Source organism: Leucoraja erinacea, chromosome 2 (genome assembly GCF_028641065.1).
Source record: "Leucoraja erinacea ecotype New England chromosome 2, Leri_hhj_1, whole genome shotgun sequence".
Lineage (NCBI taxonomy): Eukaryota > Metazoa > Chordata > Chondrichthyes > Rajiformes > Rajidae > Leucoraja > Leucoraja erinaceus.
In genome coordinates this window covers 103,919,249-103,932,946 of record NC_073378.1, presented here as the reverse complement: position 1 = coordinate 103,932,946, position 13,698 = coordinate 103,919,249, and the positions used below count along the sequence as shown (strand labels likewise).

The 13,698-nt window shown below is 42.7% G+C and overlaps 1 protein-coding gene across 1 annotated transcript in view; it reads right to left on the bottom strand.

Moving 5' to 3' along the window:
- Window positions 1–13,698, bottom strand: part of si:dkey-256h2.1 (uncharacterized protein LOC337520 homolog) — a 151,453-nt gene that overhangs the window by 129,779 nt on the left and 7,976 nt on the right. Inside the window, exon 2 of the mRNA XM_055649926.1 lies at window positions 1,018–1,226. Coding sequence (XP_055505901.1) covers window positions 1,018–1,226 — 209 coding nt within the window. The remainder of the gene's footprint in view (window positions 1–1,017; window positions 1,227–13,698) is intronic.

The window sequence follows — 13,698 nt, the reverse complement described above, 5'->3', positions numbered from 1 at the left end:
ACCAACAATAAACTGGAAGATTTCATGGTGGAAATAAACTTCCTTTTGTAGAGTGCTGAAAGAAAAATCACAGAATAATACATTTAGTTGAAACAAGGAAATAAACTTCAAATTGAAGCGTGATGAAAGAAAAGCTACAGAATAATACAAACTTAGTTTGAAACAAGGAAAAGAGCGAAAATGAACAGCTGATAATTAAGCCTCACACCTACAGAACAAAAATGAGCTCCTTTCCCTTGGAAGCAAATAAATTGATGCACAAGAAGTCACGAAATGTCTCAAGGTGGTTAAACCAATTTTGGTAGCAGACAAAATACCAATCACACAAAATGTAATGGTGAAAGGTGAATCAAGGGATTGGTTGAGCAAGAAATGAAAAAAAAAGATGGGAACAGAAATCTTAAAAGTAGAAGCAAGGAAATTGTGATGCAGCTTGTGAAGCTGCTGTGATGCAATGGATCTTGAGTTCCAGAACCAGGGAGGTTATCAGGGGAGATTGAAAATATTTTGACTAGAGATGGAATGAAGCTGCAAATTCAAGTACAATTTTAACTACATGTGAACTGAGAAAAGAAAATTACATTAACACATGAAACATGAGCAAAATATACCTGAAAAATAAAATACTTTTCTATGATTTAAACCACTGCATTGAAATTTCTGCATTAATGTTGCAAGGAATAAGATTATAAGTAAAAGGCAGTTTCTTCTTTACTTAATATTTACAAATATTTACCATCCTAACTACAATTGGTTTTGCAAAAAAATGTATTTATTATTTCAGTTAACTTCAACAATTTTAATATCTTAGAATGGTTATTCACTCGGGCTGTTGAGTTTCCTAAAGTTAACATGAGCTTTTATAATGCTCTCAATTATAATGCTTTTTATTCAAGGTCTATCCAATAATAACACAATGAATACATTTCTGTCAATTATTTCAGTACCACAGCATTTTATATATTCAATGCAAGGACTAGGACTAAAATATTTCCGTTTAAAAAGTATTAGTTATACCTGGTGAAGAGAAAACAACTTGAGAGAATCCACAGTTGTGCCCCTGACATCTCCAGGAATAGAAGACAGCAGCAATCCAGTTACCCAGAGCAAATACTGGAGTTGGTACAAAATGCAGTCGAGAAAGCAAGTTCTTAACTCTCTGAATGTCCTTCACCCTGTGGTTAACATAACAATACCAAAATGTAATCTTGATGTATTCGTAATGTTATCAAACGCAAAGTTTTGGTATTGCATTGAGTGACTATCTGTTTAAACAGTTAAACATACAAATAAGACTAAGAAAAACAATGTAGGGTTGTCTTGTACATTTCTATGATAATATGCAGGGTGCTAAGCGGCAAATTTAAGCACATACTTTTAACAATGATTCTTGAATACGAATCATATTAACAAAGAAAGGACAAAGAAAAACAAAATAATACCTTGACTGGAGAATGGTGACGAACATAAACCACAAAAGCTGCACAAAAAATATACAACATCCATCTTAATAGAGAAATTAGCTGGAGGTGAAATTGCCACATATCCATCATCTTGCCAAGAAACATTTCGTGAAAATGTATAAAAGGAGTGGGAGAATAAGTAAAACAGAATTGTCCATCAATCTCAATTTTACTCTTGACGTTTTATTCCCTTGTACCAGTTTTTTTTTCATTATCCATCCACCAAGCAAATACAGCAAATCCTTGTTTTAACAACCCCCTTACAACGGATTTTGGTAACAGCAAACTGACCAGTCGATGCCAGGCTCCCACCACTCTCAATTTACAGAAGCTACCGTTTTTTTCTGCTGGCCATCGCTTTGCCCACTTGGCCTTTATCCCCGCCCCTCCCCCATCTGGTACTTTTCCCTTCACTTTGTCCACTCCGCTGCTATCTCCTCCACCACTATCTCTTTCTCCCAACCCTCTGTCCACTCGTCACTATCCCCCCCTCCACCTGGGAAGATGTCAGCAACTCTGGGGGAGGAAGAGGAGGCAGCGGGGGAGCGGACAAAGCGATGTATTAGAGAAGAGAGAGCCCACGGTGACCGAGCATGTCCTTTTGGCAGTGGCAACCTGTCGGGGCTACAATGTGTGCCGCAACAACAACTGCGTTAACCGGTGAAGAAGAGCTCGCTAGTGCAGACCAGCGACATCGGCGCCTAGTTTTAAGGTGAAACGACACAAACTGCTGGAGTAAACTGCTGAATCAGTCTAAACAAGGGATCTGACATCGCCTATTCATGTTCTCCAGCGATGCTACCTGACCCAGAGTTACTCCAACACATTGTGTCCTTTTGTGTATTAACCATCATCTGCAATTCTTCGTTTCAACTGCATACAATGACAATACCTTACTCGGCAATAACAGACACCATTCCCTTCCCCATCCCTGCTGTGTTATAATGAGGGTTTACTGTATTTTTTATCAAATGGTGCAATTAACTGTTAGACTTCTAAGGTACCAGAAAGATTTTGCAATTCAGCATCTGAAGCAGAAGGCATTTTAATAGCAGAAACAAGGAACTACAGACTACAATAAAATACACAAAATACTGCAGTACCTCAGTGGGTGAGGCAACATCTACAGATGATGTTTAATGTCGGGCCCTTTCTTTAGACTTAGGCATTGCATAGTGTTCTTTTGCTTCTAAACCAAACAGTTTATCAGCTCAAGACATCAGAATAGTCCCTGTGTTGTGAATACATGCAATATACCAATCCAGCCACTGCAAAAATGAACTTCTTTTCAACACGATAACCTGTTTTAGTGCTTATGTATCTGAAATCTTGGCACTGGATAAGCAGGGAGGTTTACTCCAACTTTATAAAACACTAGACTATGTGGGACCATTTGGGGTCGCACAACCACACGGGAGGGCTGGTCCCCCAACGCAATATTCTACCTCTCCAACAATTCCAATATTGGTGGCAGTGGGGGGGGGGGGGACGGGGGGACTTTCTGGAGTGCTAGTATGGGTGTTGTGAGCTGAAGGGACTGGTTTCCAGTGGGCTAGTATGGACATTGTGGGCCGAATGGATTCTTGGGCTGGCGGCTCAGTCACTCAAGCCCGTTGTGCTGGCAGCTCACTCACACACGGCTGGTGGGCTGGCAATTGACTCAAGGCTATTCCTTGAAATTCCATTTCAAGCAGGGTGCAAGGCCACCAAATACAAGTGCAGTTTCATACCATTTCAAGCAGGATGCAAGGCCACTAAAGACAGCGAATCATGACTTCTCCCTCCTCCATCTTGCAGAGACTGAGCCACGCCCACACTTCTGGGTTTTATAGTCCCTCCCCCCTTGCCACCAGAAGGGGTATGGCCTTCATGGCGTGATTGACAGGACAGAGAATCTCAACATTTATTAAACGCTAATAACTTTTATTTTTCATCGATGGGAAAAATCCTCGGCACCTGATGAGCAGATGGGGACTCGGAGTAAGATGGCAAAAAAAACCACAGCCATACGTGGTGGCGTTTTTTCTAAAATCAATATAAAGTGCAAACAGGAAGGGGTCAAGATTAGACTTTTAATTATATAGAAGGGAAGGCAACTTTAATTAAGCAAGGCAACTTTAATTAGGCAAGGCAACTTTAATTAGGCAAGGCAACTTTAATTAGGCAAGGCAACTTTAACATTTCCAAACCATAGGCAACACAGATTTAGCATTTCCAAACCAAAGGCAACACAACTTTTAGCATTTCCAAACCAAAGGCAACACAGCTTTAGCATTTCCAAGCCAAAGACAACACAGCTTTAGCATTTGCGAACCAAAGGCAACACAGCTTTAGCATTTCCAAACTATATTTTTAAACCACATTAATGGCACTGACAGGTCAGTAAAACCAATCACAGTTTAGTAGACATGTGTTCAGTGTTAGCTGAGGACTGAGCGACATGACCCTCTTGCTCCCCCATCTTGCAGAGACTGACTGAGGCACTCAGCACTTCCGGGTTTTATAGTCCCTGCGGAAGGGGCGTGGCCTTCAGGAGAGAGAATCTCAACATTTTTTAAACACTAATAACTCTTTTATTTTTCATCGCTGGGAAAAATCCTCATCCTGCGCAGTGGAGGGAGACTCTGAGTAAGATGGCCAAAAATCACAGCCGTAAGTGGCAGCGTTTTTTCTAAAATCAATATGCAGAACAGAACGTAGTCAAGATCAGATTTTTAGTCATATAGATTGGTCAGACCTCAGCTGAAGTACTGCGTGCAGTCAGGGGCGTAGGGTGGGTTTTGAGTGTCCGTGGCAGTTTATAATATTGCGCCTCCTCATTAGCGGCTAGCCATGGCCCATGAGCTGTTATACATCCAAGTTTTGTATTTATTTTCTCAACCTAACAAAAAGATGGCGGCGCTGCCTTAGCAGCTGCAGCTTGCCTGCAGTCTGTCTGTTTTTTTTTCTTTTTTTGTGTTGTTCTTTTGTCCTGTTTAATTGATTTTTGGTTTATTATGTTGTGTATGTGGAGGGGGGGGGGGGGGGACACGTTTTTGGTCTCTTCCTTCGGGGGATGTGAATTATTTTGTCGTATCCCCTGTCTCCGCCTGCGCCAAGGCCTAATGGCGGAGCTGGCGGCCTCGGAGCTAGGGCAGCAGCAGCGGCGGCTGGGACAACAGCAGCGGCAGCGGCGACCAGAACTCGGAGCTGGGCAGCGGCAGCAGCGGCTGGGACAGCAGCAGCGGCGACCAGAACTCGGAGCTGGGCAGCGGCAGCGGCGGCTTTGACAGCGGCAGCGGCGGCTTTGACACAGCGGCAGCGGCGGCCTGACCTCGGAGCCGGGGCAGCGGCAGCGGCCACACGGCATCGGAGTATGAGCAGCGGCAGCGGCGACCTGACCTCGAAGCTGGGACAGCGGCGACCAGAACTCGGAGCTGGGGCACGTTCTGGCGGCAGCGGCCACTCGACCCGACCACGGGCCCAGTGGACGATAGCGGTGGCTGGGACAGCAGCAGCGGCCTCGGCGCAGAGATCGCTGGTTGGTTAAAATTGTTGGATAAATTTTTAGGGGCACAAAAAAATTGTTGGATAAAAAAAATTTATAAAATGGCAAAAAAATTAATTTTATTACAATAATTCAGGGGAAGGCTGCCAAAGAGGTGCAGCATGCCTTTAGAACAAAATATTTTGCCATTTTATAACTTTTTTTTATCCAACAAGTTTTTTGCGCTCCTAAATATTTAGCGCCCGGGACAACCGCCCCTCTGGCCCCCCCCCCCCCCCCCCCCCCCCCACCCCCCCCCCACGCTACACCACTGTTGCGTGCAGTTCTTATTACATTGTTACAGCAAGGATACAATAGCAGTGGAGAGTGCACAGAGGAGGTTCACCAGGACGTTGCCAGTGTGCTGTATATCCACCATGGAGAGAGGCTAGCTCAGTTTCTCTCGGATGGAGAAGGCTAAGAGAGAACATGATGATGATATTTAAAATTATGAGCAGTTTAGAGAGGTTCGTAAACTTTTCCCCATTATCAGTGGGAGATAAAACTAGAGGACATAGATTGAGAATGAATGGTGAGAGATTTAGAGGGCAACTAAGGAGATCTTTTCATTCAAATGGTGGTGAGTACTGGAACACACTGCCTAAGAGAGTGATGGAAACAGAATTGCTGACAAACACTTTAATTGCCAAGACATCGGAAGCTATGGTCTAAGTGCCTGAAAATGTGGTTAATATGTATGCGTGACCACTGGTTTAATGTGTGTTAAACTATAAGATAGAAGCAGATTTAAGGCCATTAAGCCCATTAAGCCTGCTCTGCCATTTGATCATAGCTGATCTATCTTTCCCTCTCAACCCTTTTATCCTGCTTTCTTTCCATAACCGATGCCCTTACTAATCAAGTAGCTATCAATGTCTACTTTAAAAACACCCAGTGACTTGGCCTCCACAGCCATCAGTGGCAAAGAATTTCACAGATTCACTACCCTCTAGCTAAATAAATTCTTACTCATCTCCATTCTAAAAGGTACGTCCTTTAATTCTGAGGCTGTACCCTCTGGTCCTAAACATCCAGTTGTCTAGTTTGCTTCCATGCTGGATGCCATTATGACCCGATAATTCCATGATGTTGCAAAATTCCAACAAACTGCATAGGGCTTTGAAACTGGGGATAATGGACTTATACAAGGTCAAGACCTTTGTGACAGGTATTTTTACGAGGGATAATGATTTAGTAGCAGTGAAAAGTGGTCCTGAGTACCAGGAAAGTGATATAGTGCACCAGTACTGGGGGAAAAGAATTCTAGTAGAGAAGAAAGTTTAGGGATACTGGACAGTGCCTGAGAACAAGCGCCATTGGCTCTGCCACAGAAAGACAAAAAGAGCTGCAGTAACTCACCGGGACAGCAATCTCTGGAGAGAAGGAATGGGTGACGTTTCGGGTCGAGACCCTTCTTCAGGCTATGCCACCTTTGCTTTTCGAAGCACTGAGAAAAGGCTTTGGTGCCGTGGAATTAGGATTGGAAAATCTTCAACTCCATCAGAATTAGAAAACCTTCTAAGATTGAAAAGAATAAATGGAAGGATATTCCCACTTTATTGGAAGGAATTGAGTTGGAGTCTTGGAACATAAAAAGCGGAGGAGAGGAGGATTTGATAACTATCATCTGGAAAACCGTCTTCATCCCATCACATTCCTACCAATCAGTTTACCAACGGGTCATTGTATTCTGCATTTATTGTTGTCTCTTTGCTTTCCTCATAGGTAACAGTTGCTATCCATGTCTGAAAGCAATTAATGATCGGTTTGTTGATCCCTAAAAGTTAATGCAAACAAGAAAACTTGTGCTGATACTGACTCCAACCAACCATGTAATGAATATCATCCATTCCGGAGGTTTTATTTTTCTGATGCCATTTAAACCACGGAATTCAATCACTTCAATGTAAAAGTAATTGGGAATGGGGAGCATTGGAACAAAAATTTGCCCTCTGCACATATTAACTGTAATATAATAATGTATGCATGTTGGTAGGTGCAATCAAAACAAAGATTTTTTTTATCATTGTGTTATGAATGCCACAGAAAATATCAGCACAATTACTATATTAAACTTTGAATCTTCAATGTCCTGGTTCAAGCTAAAACTAAAGACAAATAATAACCTCCTCACACATTCCCCAGCAAGTATCTCTGTCACTCCATTAAACTTTGAACAAGCTCTTGAAGATCGCATCTGAATCTAAACAAAGATAATAGTTGAGTGACACATGACAATAGTGCTACCTTCCCAATATTTAACTGAAGGAAATAATGGGCTATCGGGGCTGTCTGTTGTGACATACAGCCTGACACCTTGCTTGTCATTTTAATATCACACTTATCCCATCCCCCTGGATATTCTGGATTAATAAATTAAGGTTTTGTCAACTAATTACAAATCAGGCTAATTACAAATCAATAACATTAGCTAACTCCACAACACGAACGCTGAGCATTGGGATCCAGACATCACGGACAACTAGCCTCAGTTCCCCGCTCACATCTGGCAATGCTCTCCGTCTGAACCAGGGGCCGTGGAGCGTTTTTGAAAGTGGGGGGGCTGAGCGATCACTGACTTTAGGGGTACCCGGCGAGGGAGTGGAGCAACCAAGTGGGGGGAGGGTGGGAGGGGGGTGCCCCCCACCCACGGTTGAGACTTTTTGAAATTGACGTATTAAAATCATGTTTTAGTGCATAGTAAGTATGATTTCAATGTTTTTTGTTTGAAGTATATTTTAAGAAGTAACTTTTTAAGGGGTAACGTTTTCCACACAGGGTGGTGGGTGTATGGAACAAGGTGCCAGAGGAGGTGGTTGAGGCAGGGACTATCACAGCATTTAAGAAACGGTTAGACTGATACATTGATAGGACAGGTTTGGAGGGATATGGACCAAAAGCAGGTAGTGTAGATGGGACATGTTGGCGGGTGTGAGCAAGTTGGGCCGAAGGGCCTGATTTCACACTGTATCACTCTATGACTACCTTATACCTCCACCATGGATGAATGCTTCAAAATCAAGTGGTTGAGTTTTATTGCCATATACTCAAGCATAGAAACATAGAAAATAGGTGCAGGAATAGGTGATTCGACCCTTCAAGCCAGTACTGTCATTCAATATGATCATGTCCGTTCATCTAAAATCAGTACCCCTTTCCTGTTTTTTTCCCATATCCCTTGATTTCACTAGCCCCAAGAGCTAAATGTAACTCTCTCTTGAAAACATCTAATGAATTGGCCTCCACTGCCTTCTGTGGTAGAGAATTCCATAGATTCACAACTCTCTGGATGAAGAAAGTGTGTCCTCATCTCAGTCCTAACTGGCCTATCCCTTATTCTTAAACTGTGACCCCTAGTTCTGAACTCCTCCAACATTGGGAACATTTTTCCTGCAGTTACAGTAAGTGAAAATCTAGCAGGCAAGGAGGATGCCTTCTCCAACCACACAAATTTGAAGGCCACTATCTTCCACCACTTCTACCCAGTGCTTGAAACCTACTTCCATCAGCCACTGGTTGTCCACCAGGATGCAACGAACCGCCGCCTGATCTATGCCGGTCACCAGGGCGAATTGGGCACAGAGACTCAATTGGGCACAGAGACACACAGACAAGGCAACGGCGCAATGCTTCCAACACCTCCGACAACCTGGGACTCTTGCACCGAGGCTGCTCCATGGCCGGAGCTGCAGCGAGCGACTCGCCAGCCTGGCAAACAATCGCCAGCCCTGGCTCCCCATCCGCATCTGCCTCCGCCGCTGTTTCTGCTTCGATCCCTCCCTCCCGCCACCCCCGCTCTCCAACACCCGCGGCCCATGCAGTTGATATTAGTTTTGAAATTCTCGTTGATCAGAGCGTGCGAAATTCTGTGATCAGCGTTAGAGCGTGAGAATTGTGCGAAATTCATGAGTCTCACTCTCAATGCGTGAGAGTTGGCAGCTCTGAATTATGGTAATTGGGCAGGAATGGAATGGAGATGCCAGAGGTCAAGGCTGTCATGATTTTATTGAATGACAGAGCAGGCTGTGAGGCCTGCCCCTGCTGCTTATATCCGTACGTACTAATACTTGTAGTTAATTTATCTCTATGTACTTTGAATTCAGTTTGTATTGTTCTGCAGTTTATATTTATAGGGTCATAGTGACAAAATAAGCTCCTCACAGAAATCGGTAGACAGCACAGAAGGAAGAACAATTCATTCTCAATCAGCAAAAGCTACAATTGAACAATTACAGCATTCTTGGGACATATAAAAAGCTGTAACTGCCTGCTATAGAGCCAATGTACACCATGACGCTTCTGTTTCCTGGTGCATGAATCATATTACTCCAATTTCACTGTGTGTGAATTCAAGCAATGTAGCATCTTTTTGAAATTAGTAGCCAAATAGGAAGGGAAAGAATTGATTAAAGTGAAAACAAGTTCATAAGAAAGTGGAGCATGAATGGACCACTTGGATACTCAAAACTGCCCCACTATTCAATAAGATCTTGTTCTAGTCTGCAATCAATGACATACTAGAGAAAAGATAACAAGGTATAGAATTCCAAAGGTTCCCCATTTTTGGTGTAGAGCAGATATCTCAGTCCCAATGGCCTATCCCATATTTTGAGCCTGTGACCCACCCTCCCCCTCTTCCTCTCCCCCCTTCCTCTCCTCCCTTCCCTTCCCCTCCCCTTCCCCCCCCCCCCCCCCCCCTCCTCTCCCCCCCACCCCCCCCCCCCCCCCCATCTTCTCTAACAAATTCTAGGCCTCTCAATAGGGTGAACATACATCCTAAATAATCCTTTAAGAATTCTGACTTTTTCAATGGTCAATTTCCATTTTGGCCTAGAATACAGAATTATTTTCTCATAAAGCAGATATGCCACCTCAGAAATATATGCAGCACTCTACCCACAGCAAGTACATTTTCTTCATAATTAAGGAGACTCAAACTGCATACAATATTCCAACTGCAATGCTAAAAGCTATGTGCCCCCGGTCACATTCAGATTCAGTGCTAAAGTTGTGCCTGTGGACACGACTCACCAATGACCATTAATTCCACTAAATCCACGACATTAGTCTCTGTTGGACAAAATGGAAAGATGCCCTTGAATGTCCTGTCTGCAGGAATCAGGATAAATACAATACAATCAATTACAAAGAACTAACAAAGAAATTGGGAGACGTGCATTTAAATTCAAAGCTCCTTCTGACTGGAACACTCTGCCTAGTACCATAAGAACTATTAGCTCATTTCGTCTATTTAAAAATGCACTTTTACCCTTCCTTATAAAACCATGTACCTGTTTCTAGTATTAGTCTTCAAGCTTCTTTATCTAGCTTGCTCTGTGTGTGATCATTTGGCATAACTATTGTATATGCATGGCCATTACACTTATGTATTATTGTATTGCATAGTGTAACAAGGTCTTATATTGTATTATGTCACAATATCATGAAATAATATATCATGTAATAATGTTGATAGTATGTATTAACATACGATGTATGATAGGTGGTATATGGTATTATGCATTAACATTATGCTGTAACACATAACTATTGTTATTATTGGATATGTGGAGCCAATTAACAATTGTTATAAACTATAACAAGTGGGGATGGAGGGGTTTTGGGATTGGTGTGTGGGCAGGTGGGTCAATGAGAGCCTCTATGTATGTTATGCCTTGTACTGTATGTTCTATGTTGGACCCCCTTAAAACGAGATGACTGTCCATCTCAAGGGGTTATCCATGAATAAACTTGTTTCAATTATTACCCCATCAGTTACTAAGCAACAGAATATTTTTCCCAGGGATGTCCTTTTCACGAAAAGAACAAATCTAATCTAGTTTAGTACCAGTCTACTTTCAACTAACAACAAAATTATGCAAATTGTCATATCCACAGTGCAATTGAAGAGCACTTATACTCCAATAACCATTACTCAGTTTGAATTTTGCCAGAACAATTCAACTCCAGACTTCGACAGAGCCTTGCCTTAAGTAGGAACTATGGAGCTCAATTCTACAAGTTAAGTGAGAATAACTAGCCTTGATATCAAGGTAGCTTTTAACCAAGGACAATTATTCAATGGACTCCACTATCTACATTCATATCTTGCATATAGCAAGATGTTTATAGTTGTTGAAAGTCAGTTATCACTGTCCAAGGGTATCACTGCAATATTTTCTCAATGACCTTCTTTCCATCATAATATTGGTTGTTTCCATTTACATCCCCTCAGCAAGTCTTAGCTAACATTCAGACATGGGCTGATAAATGAGAAGTAACTTCTCTGCCACAGTCACTATCTTAAAAAACTGTTCAATGTCACTATCCTTGCTGAGTTCATCACAATCAACAACCAGTTAGTCACCAGTGATCAGAAATGCAACTGGACCAGCCATATTAATAGCATTATTGCAAGAACAGTTCAAAGGCTGGGTAATCTGCTGCGAGTGACTCACTTCCATACCTAAAGCCCTTCCACCATCAACAAGCACGGCAGAAGTATGATGAAATACTCTCCATTTGTCTGGATGAGTGCAGCTTCAAAATACTCATGTGCCTTTATCCCAGTCAAGACAAAGCCACTCACCCACCAATCTAATTGTTAACCCTCTCCGTCACCAATTCACAACACTTTAGAAGGGCAACAGGCACAGGGACATCACAATCTTTTGGTTCCACTCCAACTGGCACTATAATCTGATTGGAAATAAATTGCTGTTCCCTCATCAATGCTGTATCTAATTTCTGAAACTCCCAACCCACAGTATAACGGGAGTATCTTCATAAGCAAGACTGCAGCAAATGCAGAAGACAGATCCCCAAAATTTTCTTGTGTAGTTATGAATCTACAATAAATAGAACAGGTATATTTAGATCATAACATAAATGAATAGATACAATGGTACCATCCACTGTGCAATCAAATGTTGCAAACCTGCCAAGGTCCCTATAACTGATGCTCAGCTTGGGTACCAACAAGCTCACCTGACTCCAGGCCTCAATACAATCTTTTTCCGAAACAGATAGAATTGAATTCCGAGGTAGGCAAACATTATTTCCCTTGATTTCGAGGCAACATTTCTCTGAAAATGACATATGTAAAAAACTGATTCAACTGACACCCATTCCACCATCATAAAAATTCATTCCATGTAGGTGACATTTACTGCATTCCTTTCACCAAGCTTCAATTGAGTAATTAATTTAGTTTCGTAAATCATGCTCTGCTTTTACCAAGTCAGTGTTAGCTGTGCTTTCTCCAGATTCTTATTAAATATTGTTTCTAAGAGCTTTCTCACAACACAGGACAAATTGACTTGCTTGTAGTTGCATGGCTTGGCCTCACACTTTCTTTTTGAACTTGGTCATGATACATGCCATTTTTTAGTTCTTTGTTATCTTTTTGAATGGACAATAACTGCTCACATGCCATGAATTAATTTAAAAAAGTGGACTTATTTGTACCCACTGATCTCTAAGTGTATAATAAAATTTCCTATATGAAATAGCAGAGTAAAATATCCTAGAAGATATTTCAATTTTCCAACATTATCTTTGAATTATTTTTAAAGGAGCAACGTACTATGGCAACATTTTGCAAACAGCATAACAGGACGAGATCAAATATAACAGTAATGAAATTCTATGGATAAAAGGAACAGCACAAATTAGTGCTGTAGCTGACAAGTTGCTGGTCCATTTAAATGGATTATCACTCTTGCAATCTCTCAACAGCAATGGAGTTACCGGCTCTAAGGGAATGCCCATCAGCACGGGGGATCCCTGACCTCGTGGAGGATCACATTTACAGTGAATATACAGTGCCAGGAAACACCGGGAGGCCTCTATTGTGCCCAGAAACCTGGATGACAGGGCAGCTTGCAAGTAAGTGAAGCACCTGAGTCTACAACCACCATCCCTCCCCTCCCCCACTATGCATTGGGCCACGTACAATAAAACCACATATGTCAGATTATTATTCATAGACTACAGCTCGGCATCAACACCATCATGCCCTCCAAATTTGTTACCAAACTCAGGGAACATCCCTTTGCAACTGGATCCTCAACTTCTTCATCAACAGATCACATGGCAACAACATTTCCTCCTCAATAACTATCAGCACAGGAATAACTCAAGGCTGTGTGCTCAGTCTCCTGCTCTCCTCAAGTATCCGGCTGCACAGACTTGGGTGTAGAGCGACTGTGTGCAGCCGGATACTGTTCCAATTCTATTGTGGTTGGTGGCGGCGCCTAAAGGCAGCGGCTCGACTACAGTCATCCGTCTTTTTTTATTTTTGTCTTGTTAAATGTATGTTTTCAGCTTAGTTTTTATTATTTTTAGTTGTGTATATGTGGGGGTGTGGAGGGGGGGTGGGGGAAACCGTTTAATCTCTTCCCTGTACGGGGACCCGACTTTTTCCTTGTCGGGTCTCCGGTGTCTTTGGGACTAACACTGAGGTGCCATCGGCGGACTCCGGCCGGGACCAACCTGAGGGCTCCAGTCGCGGAGCCTGCGGACCTGACAACGCAAAGCTGGCCGTCTTCAGAGCGGGGAGAGCTGTGGTGGCGCGCGGCTGCGACCCAACTTCAGAGCTTCGGAAGCTCCAGCTGCAGGCCCGGTGGACAGGAACATCGGGAGCTCCAGGTCCCTGGGGGGAGACGGCTTTTCGGAGCTCCCGCAACGGCAACTTCTCCCGCTGGAATC